The following is a 20,096-nucleotide window of genomic DNA, read 5'->3' on the forward strand; positions in this document are numbered from 1 at the left end:
GGGACAAGGAGCACAGGGACAGGGGGCACAGGGACAGGAGGACAGGGGGCACAGGGACAGGGGGGCACAGGGACAAGGAGCACAGGGACAGGGGGCACAGGGACAGGGGGGCACAGGGACAAGGAGCACAGGGACAGGGGGCACAGGGACGGGGGGCACAGGGACAAGGGGCACAGAGACAGGAGGACAGGAGGACAGGGGGCACAGGGACAGGGGACAGGAGGACAGGGGGCACAAAGACGGGGGGCACAGGGACAAGTAGCACAGGGACAAGGGGCACAGGGACAGGGACAAGGAGCATAGGGACAGGGGGCACAGGGACAGGGGGCACAGGGGACCAAAGGGACAGGAGGGACAAGGACAGGGAGCAAAGGGACAGGGGACACGAGGACAGGGGCCACGGGGAGCACCAGGACAGGGGGCACAGGAACAATGGAGCAGCGCGATAGGGAGCGCCGCTCCCTCGCACAGGCACCGCGGCATCTCACTGCGGTGTGTAGGCGTGGCCACGAGCCCATGTGGGCGTGGTCAGACACTGCAAAGCGGGACGTGATTGGATGAGGGGTGTGGCCGCTGCGTAGAGGGCGGGGCCTCACAGCGTGGGCGGGAGCGCACATCTCTGTGGGCGTGGTCAGGCTCTACGGATCGGATTGGCGGGGGTTAGGGGTGGGGCTCATGGGGTGGGCGGGGCCATGCAGCCATATGGGCGGGCCAGGCGCTACGGAGGCGCTACGGCCGGGGGCCGTTGTCCTGCCTGGGGAGCGTGGCTTCGAAGAAGGCGGTGTGGTCTCACAGCCGTGTGGGCGTAGTCAGCAGCCGTAGGGCTGCTTGGCGGTGGGCGGAGCTTCGCAGAGTGGGCAGGGCCACACGGCTCTGTGGGCGTGACCAGGCACTGCGGGACGGGACCTGATTGGTCGGGAGGCGTGGCCTCGGGGATGGGGCGTGGTCATCTAATGTGGGGGCGTGGTCAGACTCTCCGGATTGAGCGGCTTGGTGGAGAGGGGCGGGGTGTCTAAGTGTGGGCGGGGCTACACGGTCTTGTGGGCGTGGTCAAGCGCTGGGAAGAGCCACGCGATTGGCCCGAGGGCAAGGCCTGGGCGTGGCCGGGAGTGGCCTCCACGGAGGGGCGTGACCTAAACGGAGGGGGCGTGGTCGCGAGGCCCCGGCGCAGGGCGGAAAGAGGAGGCGGCGGTGGTGGTGGGGGGGGTCATGGCGTGGTCCCGGTACCAGCTGGGCCTGGCCGCCCTCATGCTGCTCACAGGCTCCATCAACACCCTGGCGGCCAAGTGAGTCCTCATGGCGGTTGGCGGGGGCCTGCTCGGGGCCCTCCCCGGGACCACCGTTCCCACTGGGAGGCGGGGGCTCAAGCCCCATTTTCAGGCTCCCCTCAGGCTCCGGGGGTGTCACCAAGTTAGCGTGGGCTTCGCATCCCCAGGTTGTGTCAGCAGAGCCCCAGGATCCCCTCTCCCCTGCCTTGGCGGGGCTGCACCACGGTGAGGGGGCGGGTATGGGCCTCAGGGTGTCCCACAGGGACCAGGGATGCTGCCCCACTGAGACCAGGAATGCTGGCCCATAGGGACCGGGAATGCTGCCCCACAGGGACCAGGGATGCTGTTTTGGGCTGGTAATGGAAGAGGAAGGGGGTCACTTCGTGGCCAGGGGGGCTGGGGGTCTCCATCCCCCGTGTGGGTGCTGCCGAGGGGTGCAGGTCCCCATCATGGGTGCCTGTGACCGGCCTCGAGAGGTACCGTGTGAGTTCCCCCCTCAAACCTGGTTCCCTGCACCCCCTCCTGCGCTCCAGCCCATCCCAAAAGCCAGGCAGGGGCTGCATTGAGCACCCTGGGGCGCTCCCAGCCTTCACAGTGAGGATGAGGATGATGTTCCCAGGCAAGGCAGACCTGCCGGACCGGCTCGTCCTGGTGCTGCTGGGCAGATGCGTGGGTGTCAGTGTGGTTTCACTGAGTGCCCAAGCTTCAGCTGGCCTTGGTGTCACAGCACAATGAGGTCCCTAGATGGGGAAACTGAGGTGCAAATTGCTGTGAGGCAGAGCAGAAGGCCTTGAGCTCTCAGCCAGCTCACGAGACCTGTGTGTGGCCCAGACAAATCCTCTTGCGAAACATAAACCATGGCAGAGGGGCTGACTCATGCCAAAATCTTGCTGGCCTGGCTGAAAAGGCTCTTGGAGGGATGGGATGGGGACTGCCCTGCTCTTTGCCCCTGCCCCTTTTCCCTGACCTCTGCAGGTCTGCTGTCACTCAGCATCAGCAAAAAGGGGCTGGAGGGGTATTGGGTCCCTGCTTGCTTGTGTCAGGGTGCACAGCCGCACTGAGGGGGCTGGGGGACTTCTCTCAATGCAGAAGGTTTGTAATGAGGGAAGAGCCACACCAAAACGGGCCGTGGGAACCTGTGCCACAGCTTGTGTTTATCCAGAGTTGCCCTCTGTGATACTTGAAATACCCAAAAGAGGGTGTTTGTGCCTCAAAACTATGGCTAGTTTTTGGAACCACTGCCCCACAGCTTGTGTTCATCCAGCATTGCCGTCCAGAATACCCAAAAGAGGGGAGTTGTGTCCCAAATCTGTGTCTGGGGATGGGAGCCACTGCCCCCAGCCTGTGTTTCAGCGTCTTTTGTGACCCTTGGCCCCTAAGTCTTGCAGGCTGGTGGCGCAGGGAGGACGGAAGAGGTCAGGGTGACCCCCCTAGTGCTCTCCTGGTCTTCCCAGGAGGACGCAGTTCTTCCTGGCTGGCTCAGGGACACCGGATCGCAGGACTGTGCAACACGGTAGTGTCCATTTCCCTGCCTGTCACTCAGCACTGGGAGCTGAGCCAGGAGCTGCCGACAACAGCCGCAGCGGTGTCACCTTCCCTGCAGATGCCCTGTCCTCAAAGCTGTCACCTTAGGTGGCTCAGAAGATGGCTCTGGGCTGGATTTTGGGGTGTGTTGTGGGCTCCCCTACCTTAACCTTCATCCTGTCCAGTGTCTCCTTCCTTGTGGATGTCTCGTTCCTGGAGCTGTCACTTTGGGTGGCCCAGAGGATGATCCTGGGCTGGATTTCAGGGTGCGCTCCTGCTCCCTATGGCTCTAAACATGGTCCGCTCTCTGCTTTGTAGGTGGGCTGATAACTTCAGCGCAGCTGGATGCAGTGGGACACAGGAGCATGGCTTCCAGCACCCCTTCCTGCAGGTGAGGCCCGTGCCCAGGGCAGGATGAGTCCTGCCATCAGCCTCACCCTCCTCACCCACCTCTCCCACAGGCTGTGGGCATGTTCCTGGGGGAATTTTCCTGCCTGGGAGTGTTTTACCTGCTGGTGTGGAGGGATCGGCGCAGACCAGAGCCCAGCATGGCCCCGTCACAGCCCTTCAACCCTCTGCTTTTCCTGCCTCCCGCCCTCTGTGATATGACTGGGACCAGTATCATGTACGTGGGTAAGTGCTGGGGACGGGAATGCCACCTCCATGTCCCAGCAGGATCTAGCCACCCGTGGGGCCGGATTTGGCTGTTGGGTTGTGTTTTGCAACAAGCTTTTTTGGGCTACACGTGAGTCTCATGAACTGACTGAGAGCTCAGAGCCATCTGTGTGCTCTGCTCTGCCTGGCAGTGAAGCTGTGCCTCAGTTTCCCCATCCAGAGACCTCATTCTGCTGTGACACCAGGGCCAGCTGGAGCCTGGCCATCAGTGAAACCACACTGACACCCACGTATCTGCCTGGCAGCACATCTGCCTTGCCTGGAAACATCATCCTCATGCTCACTGCAAAGGCCAGGAGTGCCCCAGCATGCTCAGTGCAGTCCCTGCCTGGCTTTTGGGGTGAGCTGGAGCGCAGGAGGGAGTGCAGGGAGCCAGGTTTTGGGGGGCACTCGCACAGTACCACCCTGAGGCTGGGCACAGCACCCATGTTGGGGACCTGCAACCGTCAGCAGCATCCACAAGGGAGCTGGAGACCCATATCCCCTCTGGCCACACAGCCCCCCGCTTCCTCCTCCATCGGGAGGGAGTAGCCCGCCCTGGTCCCTATAGGGCAGCATCCTTGCTCCATACAGGGCATCCCCAACCCAGCTGCACTTCCCCTACTGCAGTGCAGCCTCCCAAGGTGAGGAGCGAGGATCCTGGGGCTCTTCTGACTTAGCCTGGGGACACAAAGTCCACACTACGGGAGTGACAACCCCAGAGCCTGGGTGGAACCATTCCCGGGATGGAAGGAGGGGACTGGAGGCCTCTTTGCTGGGTAAAGAACTGGCTGGATGGGTGAGACCAGAGAGCTGTGAATGGAACTCAATCTGGTTGATGTCGGTCACAAGTGGTGTCCATAGGGTGCAGTGTTGAGGCCAGTCTTGTTTAGAATCTTGATCTGTGATCTGGATGAGGGGATCGAGTGCTCCCTCAGTCAGTTTGCAGATGACACCAAGCTGGGCCAAAGTGCCAATCTGCTGAAGGGCAGGAAGGCTCTGCAGACTGGAACCATGGGCCGAGGCAATGGAATGAGGTTCAACAAGGCCAAGGGGTGGGTCTGCACTTGGGACACAGCAGCCCCATACAGCGCTCCTGGCATTTGGAAGAGTGGCTGGAAAGTTGCCCAGAGGAAAAGGCCCTGGAGTGCTGGTCAACAGTGGCTGAACATGAGCCAGCAGTGGCCCAGGAGGCCAAGAGCATACTTGCTTGGCTCAACCATGGGGTGGCCAGCAGGAGCAGGGAAGGGATTGTCCCCTTGCACTCGCTGCTGATGAGGCTGCACCTTGAATCCTGGGTTCAGTTTTGGGCCCCTCACTCCAAGAAAGACCTTGAGAGGCTGGAGCACGTCTGGAGAAATGGAATGGAGCTGGGGAAGGGTCTGGAGCCCAGGGGTTCTGGGAGCAGCTGAGGGCCCTGGGGCTGTTTAGTCTGTAGAAGAGGAGGCTGAAGGGAGACCTCATCTGGCTCTGCAGCTCGTGTAAAGGAGGCTGAAGCGAGGTGGGTGCTGGTCTCTTCTTTCCAATGATGGGATAAGAGGAAATGGCCTCAAGTTGTGCCAGGGGAGGTTTAGATTGGATATTGTCAACAATTTCTTCACAGACAGGGTGGTGAAGCCTTGGCAGAGGCTGCTGGGGGCAGCGGTGGAGTCCCCATCCCTGGAGGGATTAAAAAACTATGTGGATGTGACACTTGGAGGCGTGGTTTAGTTGGCACGGTACGGTTGGGCCTGATGAGTTTAGAGGTCTTTTCCAACCTCAGTGATTCTGTGCTTCTATGAAAACTGGGCTCCAGCCCCCTTGGGCAGAGAGGGCCCCCAGCAGGACGTTTCCTTTTGGGGGATAGGCCCCCAAAGCTGGTTTGAGGGGTCTGACAAACACTTCCTACCCATGCAGTGAATTGTAGCAGGGCTCAGTAAGCCCAGCAACTCATGGCTCTGTCTCTCCCCACACAGCCTTGAACATGACCAGCGCTTCCAGCTTCCAGATGCTGCGAGGATCCGTCATCATCTTCACTGGGCTCCTCTCCGTTGCCTTCCTAGGCCGCAAACTGGAGCTGAGCCAGTGGCTGGGCATCCTGGTCACCATCGTGGGACTGGTGGTGGTGGGGCTGGCTGACCTACACAGCTCCCACGACCAGAAACACAAGCTCAGCGAGGTGATAACTGGTACGTGGTGGCCCTCTGGTGGCCCTTGGGTCAGGTGAGATGGCCACAGAGGGGAAAACATCCCCTCAGGGTGTGTGCCATGCTTTCTGGGCACAGCTCTGGCTGGTGGGCAGGAAGATAGGGTCTCAACCTCACCTTCCTTGCCGTCACCTTCCTTGCCGTCACCTTCCTTGTCAACACCTACCTCTCCCCTCACCTTCCTCACCCCCTTCTCCCCTTGCTGGCCTCACCCTCCTTCTCTCGCCCTCCTCCTCTTCTCTTCCTGCAGGTGACCTGCTCATCGTCATGGCACAGGTGATCGTCGCCATCCAGATGGTGCTGGAGGAGAAGTTTGTCTACAAACATGACGTTCACCCGCTGCGGGCTGTTGGCACCGAAGGTCTGTCATGATATTGTCAGAGGGTGCCGAGCACTCAGAGGGTTCGTCTCCCAAACCCAACCTGGGGAGGGCTGCAGGGGGTTGCTATGGGGGTTTGGTGCCTATGGGGCATGGAAGGGGAACAGGCAGCCCCGGGTGTTTCTTGGAGCCAGCACCCATCTGCCACCTCAAATTGTGGGTTCAGGTTTGGGCCCCTCACTCCAAGGAGAAAGACATTGAGGGGCTGAAGCACACCCAGAGAAGGGGAGTGGAGCTGGGGAAGGGTCTGGAGCCCAGGGGTTCTGGGAACGACTGAGGGCCCTGAGGCTGTTCAGCCTGGAGAAGAGGAGGCTGAGGGGAGACCTCATTGTGCTCTGCAGGTCCTGGAAAGGAGATTGGAGCCAGGTGGGTGCTGGTCTTTTCTCCCAAGTAACAAAGGATAGGATGAGAGGAAATGGCCTTACTTTGTGCCAGGGAAGGCTTAGATTGGATATTAGGAACAATTCCTTCACCAAAAGGGTTCTCAGGCACTGTCAGAAGCTGCCCAGGTAAGCGGTGGAATCCCCATGCCTGGAGGGATTTAAAAACTCTGTGAAATGTGAATGCTGGTTTAGTGGTGGAGTCAGCAGTGTGAGGTTTATGGTTCAACTTGATGAACAGGAACAGACTGCCCAGGGCAGTGGTGGAGTCTCCACCCCTGGAGGGGTTCAAAAACTGTGTGGCTGTGGTACTTGGGGACATGGTTTGGTAGGCACGTTAGAGTTGGGCTTGATAGTTGAACTGGATAAGCTTAGAGGTCTTTTCTAACCCTAACGATTCCATGATCTTAAAGGTATTTTCCAACCTGAATTATTTGGTTGGAAAAGACCTTTGAGATCACCGAGTCCAACAGCACCTGTCCACTACTAAACCATATGATCCTAAACAAATGATTCTATGACACCCACTCACACCCAGGTTTCTTCGGCTTCCTCATCCTGGCCCTGCTGCTAGTGCCTATGTACTACATCCCAGCGGGCAGCTTCAGCGGGAACCCTCGGCAGGCACTGGAAGATCCCCTTGATGCCTTCTGCCAGATCGGTCATCGACCCCTCATTGCCTTGGCCCTGCTGGGGAACATCAGCAGCATTGCCTTCTTCAACTTCGCTGGCATCAGTGTCACCAAGGAGATCAGTGCCACCACCCGCATGGTGCTGGACAGCCTCCGCACCCTTGTTATCTGGGCTGTCAGCCTGGCGCTAGGCTGGGAGACCTTCCATGGCTTGGAGATCCTGGGATTTGGAGTGCTGCTGGTGGGTGCTGCTCTCTATAACGGCCTCCACCAGCCCCTGCTTGCCTGCCTGTCCTGGCGCGCAGAGGAAGCCGAACGGGAGGGTTTGCTCAACGGGGAGAGCACGGCCATCAACAGCGAGAGCTGAACGGAGCCCCTTGAGACCACCTTGGCCATGGGGTTTATATCCCTGGATGATCTCTCCTCCTTGGGATGGGATTGGAGTGGTGGTGGTGATGCTGGACTGCTCTTTGCCAGAGAAACCTCTCCCCTATCTCGCTGCACAGGCTTCGGCGAGGCTTCCCTGTGGGAAGCAGACCCTCAGCCAGCATTCCAAGTGAGATGGAACCCTCTACCCATATTCCCAAGGGCTTCCAGGAGGTGGGGGGGCTGGTTTGGGGCTGGCCCCGCTGCTCCCCACCCTTTGTCTCCCCTTGATAAAAGTGCGTTTTGCAAGATCCGACAATCTGAGGCTGCTTTTTCCAACGTTTATTTGCTCAGGAAGGTGCGTCCCAAAGAGGCACAAGGAGAGCAGAGTCGAGGGAGGGGGGATGACTCTACCTTTATTTTCTGTTTATTTGGGACCTTGGCAGCGGCAGCGTTGGACCCCAAGCATGGGGATGCAGATGCGGACGCAGTGGAGCATCACTTGGCTACTCTCTGCCAGAGAAAAGCATGGAAGGGAGTAAGCCATGGCATGGACCCCCAGAGCTGTGGGAGTGGGGGGGTGTCTTGGACTCACATGGCATTTTGCTTGTAATGCTGAAGCGCCTGCTCAGCCACCATCTCCATGAAACGAGGGTCATTCCAGGAGATATCACCAGGAATAGTGAGGGAGAGTGGCTCCGAATCAAAGACCTGCACTGTCACCTGCGTATCCGGTGCGGCTGAGGGGTCCTCAGGGTTGGGAGCCTTGGAGAGGACCTGAACAAAGCAAGGAGAGCTGGGATAGCCCCTCCACTGGCCCCTTGCCTTGGCACCAGCCCTGCAGGCGGCTATTGTGCCTCGAGGCAGTCGCTTGGGCACACAATCGCCTCTTTCTCCCCCTGACCCACTTTCCGTGGCTGCCGGCCCTGTCAAGGCAGGGGGGAGTGTGGCAAAGCGGGGGCTTGAGCCCTCTGGCTGTGCCACCATGCCAGACTCACTGTGGTGACCTGGAGGAAGCCGTCACTGTCTTGGGTTAAGTTGGACAGCCGCGAGACCCAGCCGAATTGGCGGTTGAGCTGGTCCAGGAGGCTGGTGGTGTTAAGCATCTCAGCTTGGAAGGCATGGAGGAGGTCGTCGTAGCGGCGGGTGAAGCGCTCGGCCAGGCGCAGGGCATCCTCCAACTGCTCCCGCAGCTGGCTCTGGGCAGGGTCTGTCTGCCAGCAGTCTTGCGGGGGTTGGAATTAGGGGACATGAGGGGGTGCCAGGGCTCACCCTCAAGCTGATGCATGCACCCCTTGCACCCTATCTCATCCCTCTGCCCCTGGCGCCTTGCGTCCCTTTGCATCTCACCCCCCAGTACCTGCACCCCCTTGCCCCCATCCCATCTCATCTCCTATTCCCGGTGCATGCTTCACATCACATCACATCTCACCTTCCCTGGCCCTCGTTCTTGCACCACACCTCATCTCATCCCCCAGCCCTGATGCGTGCATACCCTTGCAACCCATCACATCTCATCCCACCAGCCCTGGTGCTTGCACCTCACCACATCTCATCCCCCAGCCCCAGTTCTTGCACCCCATTGCATCTCATCCCCTATCCCCAATGCATGGACCTGCTTCCACCCCATGCCCCAGTGCCTGCACCCCTCACACCTCATCCCCAGTCCCACTGCGTGCACCTCCTGGTCCCCCATCCCATCTCATCCCCTAAACGGTCCCTCCTCCCCTCCCCATCCTCACTCCCCACCCCAGCTCACCCACGGAGAGGATCTCCCGGCACTTCTCACACTCATCCCGCATCCGCAGGCAGCCGGCTGAGTTCCTCCGGATCTCCCGACACACCATGCGATCGTCGCTGAAGTTACGGGACTCTGCGGGGAGCCCAGCCCACCCTCAGCACCTCAAAATTCTGCAGGGCAGGGGTGCCTGGCCCCATCCACCCCCATCCCTGGGACAAAGCTGTGGGGCCAACATGTTGGGGTGCTGTGATGTACCGTAAAAGTCCCTTTACCCAGGGAATTTTGACCTCCACAGCTGTTTTTTTTCCCAAGCAAAGCATTCCTTGCCAACCTCTGTTTCGCAATCACTCTTTTCCAGGAGCCGGTGCCGCGATGGCAGACGGTGACGCCACCGGCAGCCGGATTACAACAGGCATTGCCCACCCAAAACAAACACCTTTCCAGGATGCCAACGGCTCCAGCAGCCAAGACTTGGGGGTGTGTGGGGGAACCCATAACCCCAGCCCAGCACTGCAAACAGTGGAGCCTGTGATTTCTAGGCCCCAGTGGGGATTCTCTGATGTCTTGTAGTAGGGTTGAGCTCATCCACTAATAAGAAAGAGGAGCGCTTTTCTGGGAAGCCTGTCCATAAACCTGTCACTTCCAAGGAAGCCCAGGCCACCCAGCCTGCCACAAGCATCCTACCTGAGGCAAAGCCACCCAATGGGTGCTCCCAACCACCCTGTGCCTCCTCCAGCATCCTCTGCGTCATCTCAAAGAGGGGTTGGAAGAGGTTGTGGAAGCCGAAGCGGGGATGCTGGAAGAATGGATGCAGCTCCCGGGAAAACCTCTCGCTGCGTGGGATGAGGCGGACACGTTGGATGGGAGGGCGGAATGCTTCACGGAATCCACCGAAGGGTGCTCGAAAGAAGGGATACATGCGGCTGTAGACGTGAGTGCTGTCCTGGAAGATGTCATCCACCCCATCCTCCAGCAATCCATAACGTTCTTCCAGGTCCTCAAACTGTTTCTCCTGCCGCTGGTCCCGCTCCAGCAATGAGTCAATGCGCTCGCCGTTCACCCAGATGGAGAAGGGTGAGGAACGGTTGAGGAACTCCTCCAGCTGTTGGAAAGCGGAGCAAGATGAGGCCCAAATCCCCTCGTTCCCAGCATCACCAGGGGTTGTGGGACCACTCACCTGCCGCCCCACCAGCCCTGAGCCGCTGTGGCACGTGCGGGAGTAGAAGCGCATGCAGGTGTGCTTGAGGCAGGGCTTGCATTCCTCCCAGAGCGCCAGCATCGTCTCGTTGCACACCTCCTGCTTCTCCTCCAACTGCTGCTCCTTTTCCTGTGCCAGCCTCATCGCCTCCTGCAAGGCGCCCGAGTCCAGTCCTGAGCGCATCCTTGGGCACAGCCCTTCAGATGCACCCAGCCCAACCATGGGCTCTGGGCACCAGCTTTGGAACAACCACTCTCCTCATCCTCACCCACCTCTTTCTTCCTCTTGGTCTCTTCCAAGGTGTGCAGGATGGCTTGGTGGTCTTTATTGGTCTTGTCCATAAGGGTCTTCATCTGCTTCACCCCATTGATGGCATTTTCCACCTCCTTATCGATGTATTTGCTTCCAGCTGCTGACATCTCTGCAGAGCAGGGAGGAAGAGCATCGCTTAGCCGGCTGCTCCAAAGGGATGATGCTGTGCTCCCCACATCTAGCCCTCCATGGATGATGTGTCCCTTCCATGTCCTCCCCATGAGGGCAGCACTCCCCCACCCCCCCAACCATCCCATTTACTCCCCCAGCCCACCAGGACCCCCCCCTAATTAAAAGCCGTACCCCCTATCCCAGTGGGTCCTGCAGCCTCCCACCCCCTTCCCTGGCCCCGCAGCCCCCACTCACGCTTGAGCTCGCTGGGGGGGACGAGGGCCTGGCCCCCCTCCCAGGGGAGCAGGAGGCTGAGCAGGGAGAGCAGCAGCAGTGCCATGGTCTGATCCGGAGGCAGCAGTCTGTGTGGGCAGAGGGGGTATGGAAGAGCAGGATGTGCCCCCCCTCGATAATGTCATGACCCTCCCTCCACCCAGCCCCCAGCCCCGAGATGATGCTGTGTGTGCCCCTAGTCCATCCATTCCATTCAGGAATGATGCTGTGCCCCCCCCCCCCCCCCCCCCCCAATCCATCCACCTCACTCAGGGATGATACTGTGCCCCCCCAATCCACCCACCCCACTCAGGGATGATGCTGCGCCCCCCCAATCCATCCACCCCACTCAGGGATGATGCTGTGCCCCCCCTCCAAATCCATCCATCCCCCCAGAGATGATGCTATGTCACCCCCCCAATCCCTCTCCCCCGGATGACACTGTGCCCCCCCATCCTGCCTGAACACGGGACTCTGAGTCAGCAGCGGGGACCATTCCCCCCCCTCCACGCTCCAGGCAGGATTTTAGGGAGGGACCCCACACCAGCCCATAAATGTTGGGGGGGGGGGGGGGTCCCTCTCCCCCACTCCTTGCCCGCCTGCGGCACAAACAAGCCCCAGGCTTGTGGCCAAGTGAGGCAAGCAGCCAAGGCGATGACTGGGCATGGAATTCCCCCTCCCTGTGCTGGAACCAGCACAGTCGTGGGGGTAGAAAGGGATTGGGAGGAACAAACTGGGACAGGTTGCCCCCAACCGCCCCCCCACCCCCCACAAAAAAAAGCCCCCTCCAAGGTTGTGCAATAGCCAAGACGCAGCGTGGCTACCACCCCTCCCAAAAAGGCTCTGCCTCCCCCACTCCAAGCACTGGCCCTGAGCCCCACAGTGCCACACACCCTCCTGCAGCGCTGATCCCCCCCAAGCAAAGTGCTGCCCCCCTATCCCATCCCATGCCATGCCATGCCATCCCATCCTGCCTGACGCAGGGCATTGTGGGAAATTCCCTGTCCCTGGGATGAGCACCCGTGTGCTCCATCACCTCCCCCTGCACAGCCTGGAGGGGAGGGAGTTGGGGAAGGGAAGGGAAGGGAAGGGAAGGGAAGGGAAGGGAAGGGAAGGGAAGGGAAGGGAAGGGAAGGGAAGGGAAGGGAAGGGAAGGGAAGGGAAGGGAAGGGAAGGGAAGGGAAGGGAAGGGAAGGGAAGGGAAGGGAAGGGAAGGGAAGGGAAGGGAAGGGAAGGGAAGGGAAGGGAAGGGAAGGGAAGGGAAGGGAAGGGAAGGGAAGGGAAGGGAAGGGAAGGGAAGGGAAGGGAAGGGAAGGGAAGGGAAGGGAAGGGAAGGGAAGGGAAGGGAAGGGAAGGGAAGGGAAGGGAAGGGAAGGGAAGGGAAGGGAAGGGAAGGGAAGGGAAGGGAAGGGAAGGGAAGGGAAGGGAAGGGAAGGGAAGGGAAGGGAAGGGAAGGGAAGGGAAGGGAAGGGAAGGGAAGGGAAGGGAAGGGAAGGGAAGGGAAGGGAAGGGAAGGGAAGGGAAGGAAGGGAAGGGAAGGGAAGGGAAGGGAAGGGAAGGGAAGGGAAGGGAAGGGAAGGGAAGGGAAGGGAAGGGAAGGGAAGGGAAGGGAAGGGAAGGGAAGGGAAGGGAAGGGAAGGGAAGGGAAGGGAAGGGAAGGGAAGGGAAGGGAAGGGAAGGGAAGGGAAGGGAAGGGAAGGGAAGGGAAGGGAAGAAGCCGTACCTACTCCCCAGCGACCCTGACAGCTCCACCGCTGCCCGGCCCCGCCCGCCCGTATTTATCCGGTCACTGCGGGTCCGCCCCGCTCCAGCCCCGGAGCTTTCTGGAACCGGAGGGACCGACCCGCCCCCCCCCCCCCCCCCCCGGCCCCGGTGCCCCCCCGTTCCCCCATCCGGCCCCGGAGATGCCCCGATGCCGCGGGGATGGGCGCTCCCATTCCAAACCCTGCGGTGGGAGCATCGCCCCTCCCTAAACGGGCTTTGGCGGGAGGGGTGGGGGTGTGTTGCACCCTCCCCGGGGTCCCCAGGGCACCCCAAAGCCGATCTGGGGGTGGGGAAAGCTCTCTGGGCTCTGCGAACCCCATTCCTCCCCCATCTTCCCCGCCCCCCCACCTTGGGGACCGCTGTTTAGGGGGCGGGTCTGCTGCGGCATCGCCCACTGCCACGGGGGAAACTGAGGCAGAGCCTCCACCTCCCTCCGCCTAACTGAGGCTCGGAGACATCCCTTCCCCTTCTCATCTGCCCCCTCCGAACCCCCACCACTATCCCCAGCCCCAAAACTCAAGAGCTGGCCCCTCCCCGGAGCTGCAATATCTCCCATTGCCGCGGGGGAAACTGAGGCACGGAGAGACACACACACACACCCCCCCCCTTCCTCCTCCCATGTCCCCACTCAGGCTCCACAGCCCGGCCCCGCAGCTCAAAAATTCCATCGATCCTCCGGGACCCGAAACATCCCTCACTACCACGGGGGAAACTGAGGCACGAAGCCCCTCTTGCCCCCATCCCGCCATCTACAACATCCCTCACTGCCGCGGGGGAAACTGAGGCACAGAGCCCCCGCCCCTCTTTCCCCTCTCATGTGCCCCCTCCGGACCCCCCCACTACCCTCAGCCCCAAAATTCATCTCCCCCTCCCCTGAGCTGCAAGATCTCCCACCGCCACGGCGGAAACTGAGGCACGGAGCCCTCCCTCAGAATCCTCCGCTGCCACAGGGGAAACCGAGGCACGGATCCACCCCCCCCCCCTCCCCATGCTCCCCCCTGTCCCCGCAACTCAAGAGTCATCTCCGCCTCCCGGGGCGATAAAAAGCTTCCTGGACGGTCTTTACAGCCCAACGCCGGCGCACCGAGGGGGTGGGATGCGGCTGTCCCCGCCCTTCCAGGAGAGCGAGAAGGCCGCGTCACACGGGGTTGGATCACCCCCAGCGCTTTGGGGTTTCGTTTCCCAGCCTGGATCGGGAGTGCGAGGTACGGGAAGGGACAAGGGGGATTGGGATGCGGGACAGGGGAGAACTGGGGTGCAGGGAAGGAGGGGAGTTGGGGTGCGGGACACTGGGGAATTGGGGTGCGGGACAGGGGGAATTGGGGTGCAGGACATTGTGGAATTGGGGTGCAGGACATTGGGGAATTGGGTGCAGGACATTGGGGAATTGGGGTGCGGGATGGGCGGAATTGGGGTGCGGGACACTGGGGAATTGGAAGGAGGGGAATTGGGGTGCTGGACAAGGCGGAATAGGGGTGCAAGGAAGGAGGGGAATTGGGGTGCAGGGAAGGAGGGGAATTGTGATGTAGGACATTGGGGAATTGGGATGTGGGACGGGGGAATTGGGATATGGGACGGGAGGAATTGGCATGCGGGACACTGGGGAATTGGGATTAGGGATGGGGGAATTGGGTGCAGGACATTGGGGAGTTGGAGTGTGGGACGGGGGGAATTGGGATGCGGGACGGGGGGAATTGGGTGCAGGACATTGGGGGACTGGGGTGCGGACGGGGGGAATTGGGATGTGGGACACAGGAATTGGAAGGAGGGGAATTGGGGTGCAGGACGGGGGGAATTGGGATGTGGGACACTGGGGAATTGGGATGTGGGACGGGGGAATTCGGTGCAAGACATTGGGGAATTGGGGTGCGGGACGGGGGGAATTGGGGAGCAGGGAAGGAGGGGAATTGGGGTGCGGGACATGGACTAAGAGGGGGTATGTGTGCGGGACGGGGGATTTGGGGCTGCGGGACATGGGGGAATTGGTGTGGGAAACGAGGGAGTTGGTGAGTGAGGGACACGAGGGGAGTGGGAGAGTAGGACACGGGGACTTGGGGTGCATGTGCTTGAGGGACACAGGAGGAGTGGGAGTGCGTGTGCGGGACATGCGTGTCCACGAGGGTGCAAGCTGTCTCAGGGCCATGGGTGAGACATGGGGGTGCAAGGTCTCCCAGGCCCGTGTGTGGGACATGTGTGTGCAGGGGGAGTGCGAGGGCCCCTGGCACCGTGTGCATGGGAGTGCATGAGGGTGAAAGTTCTCCGTGGGCTGTTTAGGGGACACATAGGGGTGCAGGCTCTCCCTGGGCCATGGGTAAGACATGGGGTGCAAGCTCTCCCAGGACTCTGCAGGGAACATGTCTGTGCGTGTTTACCTCGGCCATGTGCAGGGCACACATGTGCATGGGGGTGCAAGCTCTCCCAGGGCCATGGGTGGGACATGGGGTGCACAGGGGTGCAAGGTCTCTTGGGACTGTGTGTAGGGCATGCATGTGCATGTGGGATGGGAAACCGTAGGTGGGACATGGGTGCGTGCTTTCCTCAGACCATACGGGCTGGTGGGCCACCTGCCTGAACCTCTATTTTGAGAGTCCCAGTTGGGGTGGGAGCTACCCTGGGACAACGATGGCCATGGGGAAGGGCAATGAGGAGGGGGCTGGTCCTTCCCCCCTTTCCCAGGGCTTCAGACCCTGCTCTGCTTCCCACAGCCCCAGCACATGTGGAAGAGGGGACAACTCTCCAGAGCAGGGGCCATCTTGACTAGGACCTTGGGACCTTCTCCTTCCTCCCCCAACTTCCTTTTCCTCCCCAGGCCCAGAGCAGCGTTGTAACCCTTTTGCTGCTGCTGCTGCTGCTTGGTGCCAGCACAGACGAACATCCCTCGGTCCTACCACAAGACCCAGTGGAAGACAAAGGTGAGGGGCTGCTGGGGTAACACCCAGTTTCCCTCACGGTTTTTGGGGTGATGGCCTTTTCCTGGAGCAGGAAGGACAGTCGGAAAGGGGGTCCCTCCCCACTGCTGGCTTCGCAAGTGGTGGATTTGGGGATGCTTCATAAGGAGAGAGGTCCCAGGCACTGGGTAGAAAATGCCATGCACCAGCAGTTGGTGATGAGGAGCCCAGAGGAGGAGTTTTCCAAGTTCTGCAGGCTCCAGCGCTCCCCTAAAAGGTGGTGGCAGAGGCTGTGGCACAGGTTGAAAGATGGGAACAAGCAACGCCGGGAGGAACAGAGAGCTGCCAGGATGCAGGCTTTAGCTGCTGAGATATTTGCCACGCTGGAGCTGCGGACCGGCCAAAAAGACACTCAAAGTGAGGAAGATCGGCAGGAAGAGCAGAGGACAGCGCTTAAGGTCTGCAGCGTGGTCCCATGCCTTAGGGAAGATGGTTGTGATGAGCCAATTGTTGCATGTGAAGCACAGAATGGGGATGTGCTGAGAGGAGGTGGTGGCCATGAGGATGAGATGGGTCAAACTGAGCCCTTGGTCCAGGCAGGTGCCAGCAGGGATGAGGAGGGAAGGACCTCTGGCTTGGCCCACAGCTTGAGGTTGGGAGTGGAGGACAAGGATGCTGCTGCCATATGTCGAGGAGCCAGGGAGCCAGGGGCCAGGGATGAGCAGGACTTTAATCCTCCATCAGCAGAAGGAAGGTCTGGGGAGGAGCAGGGCAGGCAAGTGTGTGAGGAGCTGCACCTGAGAGATGACATGGCGAGGTGTGAAAGGAGGTCTGTGAGAGATCCAGCGCCCAGGCTCCCGGAGACAGAAACCAAGATGTACCATATGAAGACGGAGAATGAGAGTGGCTGGCTGAAGCAGTGGCAGGGTGACACGAGAACCAGAGAGGACAACTCAGAGGAGTTGGGTGCTTTGCTGGATGCCCGTGTGGTCATCACCATGGTGCAGCAGCACACACAGCTGCAAGACCTTGCCACGTGCCACGATGTCCCTGTCTCCACAGGTGGAACCATGTATGGAGATGATCAGCACTTCCAGGCCATGCTGGAGCCATTTTGGAATGACCAGATCTGGGAGGACTCTGATGATGACCAGAAGACTATGGCACTGTCTAGGTTGACGACACTCAGGAGCAAAGAGCAGTGGAAGGAGGAATTCAGGAATGTGTGGGCACAACACGAGATGGACTGTGGGAAGGTGTCTGAGGAGAAAGTGGAGAGCGGGGAACCGGTGGGTTTCCAGAGGCAACACAGACTTTCAGCAGAGGAGGATGCTGCGATGGCACACATGCTGCCATACCTGCTGGCTAATGGTGTGGTGGTGGAAGGCACATCACCCTACAACATCCCTGTGTGCCTCAAGCGCAAGGACGATGGGAAGACGTGGCGCCTGATTCTGAATTGCAGAGCTTTCAAGAAGGCCACCCCTGCTGTAGAGGCTTCAGAGTCCTTGAACATAAAGAAGCTTGTGACAACCCTCAGCCCCGAGAGCAAGTACTTCTCGAAGGTGGATCTATCAAATGCCTCCTATGCCATTCCCTTGGCAGGTGGCTGCAGCACCAAGTTTGCCTTCACCTTCAGGGGCCGGCAGTACCTCTTCACCCGGCTGCCCCAGGGCTTCCACAGCACCAACTCCATCATCCACCGGCGTGTGACTGAGATGTTGCTCCGACTGGCCAAAAGAGATAGACCTTGGGTTGTCTCCTACGTCGATGACATCCTCATTGCTGGCAAAAACCAAATGGAAACTGAAGCCCGAACAACGCGAGTCCTGAAGCTGATCGAGGAAACAGGCTTTAAAGCCAAGTTTGAGAAGGCGCAGCTCGTCCAGCCCGAGGTGGACTACCTGAAGATGACCATTGGGGCCAAGGGACGAGGGATTCTGGCCAGCAGGCTAGAAACCATCAAGAAAGCACCTCGTCCGCGGGATGTCCAAGGCGTCCGCTCGCTGCTTGGGCAGTTTGGCTTCTTGCGGGATCACATCCCTGATTACTGGAAGCTGGCGCGACCGCTCCTCAACCTCACCAAGGCACAAGTCAGATGGGAATGGGGGGCAGGGCAGGAGCAGGCGCTGAGACGCCTGAAAGATGCTGTCCTTAGAGCACCCCCTCTGCGATTCCCTGATAAGTCCCAACCCTTTGTTATCTCATTAACGACCAGCAAATGGACTGTAGGAGCCACCTTGCTGCAAGAGGATGATTGCGGCCAGCTGGTCCCAGTGGGACACAGCTCCCATATCCTGAAGAACCAGAAGGTCTCCTACCTGCTGCAGGAGAAGAGGTGCCTGGCAGCGATCTGGGCTGTGCAGGCATTCCAGACGCTGACAGGGTCTGCTCCCATCATTGTCCAGATGCCCCATTCTCCTTGGAAATATTTCCTACGGGGCGAAGTGTTGGGGTCCCATGGGACAAACCTGCACCCAGACAGGTGGACTCTGCTGCTGGTGAATGGGGTGAAGATGGCAAAGAGACCTCAGCCTGAGCGAGGTCTCCCCAGCACTGTGGTCCCCACTGCTCCTCCCTTACGGCTGCTGCCCTCCGATGTCCCCTTGGCCAACGTGTGGTTCATGGAGGTTTGCTCCAAAGGCTTTGCTGCGACCGACTTGGAAGAGCGGTGGCTGCTGGGAGTGGCTGAAGACAGTTCGGTGCCGCATGTGGAGATGGTGGCTCTCAAGCACCTCCTGCACCATCACCGATGCTCCTTACCCTTCTATTTGTACACCAGCCGCAGTTCCTTGGTGAAGAGTTTGCAAAACCAGTCCTGCGAAGAGTGGGAGATGTTGGCAGGCTTCAACAAGGACTTATGGTTGTACATCTTGTCATGGGTCAATGACAACCCAGGGATGCTGCACATCAGGTGTGTGGAAGGGGATGGGATTGAGAAGGAGTGGAGCCGAAAAGTGGTCTGGAGGGCCTCGGTGATATCCGAAAGGATAGTGGGCAGCAGGGAAATTTGGGAGCCTTCAAAGCATGAGAAACAAGAAATAATCGCTTGGTGTCACAACCAGTTGCACAAGGGGGTGAAGAAGACCCTGGAAAGGGTATGGCAGGTTGCATCCTGGGAAGGGGACAGGGAGCAGGTGGCCCGTTGGGTGCGGAGGTGCCTGAAGTGTGCTGCAGGCAGGGATGGAGTGGGCAGGATGCCGTCCCAGCGGGAAGAGGGGCCGTGGTCACTGCTCCAGCTGGGCTACATCAGTGGCCTCACCAAGACCGCAGAGGGATACTGCTCCCTCTTGGTGGTGGAGGACGAGTTTTCGGGGTGGGTGGAAGCCTTCCCGATGGTTTCCAGTGCTGAGAGGAAGGTGGAGGAGACAGACGAGGTGCTCCATAGTGAGATTTTTGAACGGTATGGGACCCCTTGTGCCATCCGTGTCCCGCCTTCGCCACGCTTCCTCCGTGATGCTGTCTCATCTGGCATGAAATTCTCCTGCAAAATCCTGAAGCTTGGCCACAAGAAACCAGCCACAGCAATTCTGCAGCGGCTGGCCTGGGGGGCTGGCAAGGAGTGGCTGAAGATGCTCCCCTTGCTCCTGGCCGGGATCAGATCCATCCGGGTGCGGCGAGCGGCACTGAGCCCTTACCAAAAGATTTGTGGCTTCCCATTGGAGATGCGGTGGGGCGACGAGGTGGGGAGCTGCCCCCAGGGCAACATCCTCCGTTGGCTCCAAGGGCTGCAGGAGACCAGCTACAGCACTGGACTGAAGCCACGCCGTGGGGCTGCCCAGAGGGGGCTGCTGCAGGGCTGTAGACAGAATCATGGAGTCATGGAGGTCGGACAAGACCTCTAACGTCATCAAATCTAGCCATCCACACAATATCAACCCATCTTCTCTGTGAGACTGATGTCTCTATGGGTTGTATCTAGTGGTGTGGGGAGAAAATGGGTTTACTGGGCTTACTGGGGGGTTTTAGGCAGGACTGGGGGGTTTTAGGCAAGACTGAGGGAGTTTTAGGTAGGACTTGGGGGTTTTAGGAAGGACTGGGGGGTTTAGGCAGGACTAAGCAACGCACAACCTCTTCTTGCCATGACATTCAAGTACAGAGAGGGAAGACTTGCCGGGTATACTGGTTTTAACTGGGATGGAGTTGAGTTTTATGATGGAATCGTTTTTTTTCCATAGCATCCGGCATGGTGCTGGGCTTTCCAGTTGGGTCTCTACCAATGCTGGGAGCACCGGGATAGTGTTGCCATCCCCAGTCCTGCTGGGTTGGGGGAGCTGGGCCAGCTTTTGCTCAGGGCTGTGGGAGATGGTGAGCAACGGTCTTGGCTTCTGTATTTTCCTTCCTTCTTTTTTCCACTTCTTTGTTTATTAAATGATTTTTTTAATCTCAGCCCACAAGTTTTCTTGATTTGCCTCTTCTT

General features: G+C 59.6%; 3 protein-coding genes across 4 annotated transcripts; 2 read left to right on the forward strand and 1 right to left on the reverse strand.

Moving 5' to 3' along the window:
* Positions 1-1,156: 1,156 nt before the first annotated feature.
* On the forward strand, positions 1,157-7,664 carry SLC35F6 (solute carrier family 35 member F6). The gene is made up of 6 exons (XM_009563788.2): positions 1,157-1,286; positions 3,111-3,183; positions 3,254-3,425; positions 5,402-5,614; positions 5,883-5,993; positions 6,930-7,664. Exons 1-6 carry the CDS (start codon positions 1,210-1,212, stop codon positions 7,388-7,390), a joined length of 1,107 nt encoding a protein of 368 aa, XP_009562083.2. The 5' UTR covers positions 1,157-1,209; the 3' UTR covers positions 7,391-7,664.
* An 86-nt stretch (positions 7,665-7,750) lies between these two features.
* Positions 7,751-12,795, reverse strand: CLU (clusterin). Its single transcript, XM_054062644.1, has 9 exons — positions 12,748-12,795; positions 11,007-11,113; positions 10,601-10,749; positions 10,308-10,478; positions 9,815-10,232; positions 9,149-9,262; positions 8,388-8,614; positions 7,985-8,166; positions 7,751-7,902 (listed from the first exon to the last, which is right to left on the reverse strand). Exons 2-9 carry the CDS (start codon positions 11,089-11,091, stop codon positions 7,896-7,898), a joined length of 1,353 nt encoding a protein of 450 aa, XP_053918619.1. The 5' UTR covers positions 11,092-11,113; positions 12,748-12,795; the 3' UTR covers positions 7,751-7,895.
* Positions 12,796-13,861: 1,066 nt separating this feature from the next.
* On the forward strand, positions 13,862-20,065 carry LOC128851719 (uncharacterized). 2 transcript variants are annotated; one of them, XM_054062631.1, is made up of 2 exons: positions 13,862-13,993; positions 15,598-20,065. In XM_054062631.1, the coding sequence occupies exon 2, from the start codon at positions 15,751-15,753 to the stop codon at positions 19,519-19,521; it is 3,771 nt and encodes a 1,256-aa protein (XP_053918606.1). In that variant the 5' UTR covers positions 13,862-13,993; positions 15,598-15,750; the 3' UTR covers positions 19,522-20,065. The 2 variants fall into 2 exon arrangements, with proteins under 2 accessions (XP_053918606.1, XP_053918607.1); XM_054062632.1 differs by having other exon boundaries at positions 13,879-13,993; positions 16,739-20,065.
* Positions 20,066-20,096: the final 31 nt, after the last annotated feature.

Source organism: Cuculus canorus, chromosome 3, assembly GCF_017976375.1.
Source record: "Cuculus canorus isolate bCucCan1 chromosome 3, bCucCan1.pri, whole genome shotgun sequence".
NCBI lineage: Eukaryota > Metazoa > Chordata > Aves > Cuculiformes > Cuculidae > Cuculus > Cuculus canorus.

Excerpts from the sequence above, each read along its gene's own strand:
- SLC35F6 (XM_009563788.2), top strand. The coding sequence starts at position 1,210 with ATGGCGTGGTCCCGGTACCAGCTGGGCCTGGCCGCCCTCATGCTGCTC. Across the intron at positions 1,287-3,110 it reads ATCAACACCCTGGCGGCCAA|GTGGGCTGATAACTTCAGCG; the intron begins GTGAGTCCTCAT and ends TCTGCTTTGTAG. Across the intron at positions 5,994-6,929 it reads GCGGGCTGTTGGCACCGAAG|GTTTCTTCGGCTTCCTCATC; the intron begins GTCTGTCATGAT and ends ACTCACACCCAG.
- CLU (XM_054062644.1), bottom strand. The coding sequence starts at position 11,091 with ATGGCACTGCTGCTGCTCTCCCTGCTCAGCCTCCTGCTCCCCTGGGAG. Across the intron at positions 10,233-10,307 it reads CAGGGCTGGTGGGGCGGCAG|CTGGAGGAGTTCCTCAACCG; the intron begins GTGAGTGGTCCC and ends GCTTTCCAACAG. Across the intron at positions 9,263-9,814 it reads ATTGGGTGGCTTTGCCTCAG|AGTCCCGTAACTTCAGCGAC; the intron begins GTAGGATGCTTG and ends GGCTCCCCGCAG.
- LOC128851719 (XM_054062631.1), top strand. The coding sequence starts at position 15,751 with ATGGCCTTTTCCTGGAGCAGGAAGGACAGTCGGAAAGGGGGTCCCTCC.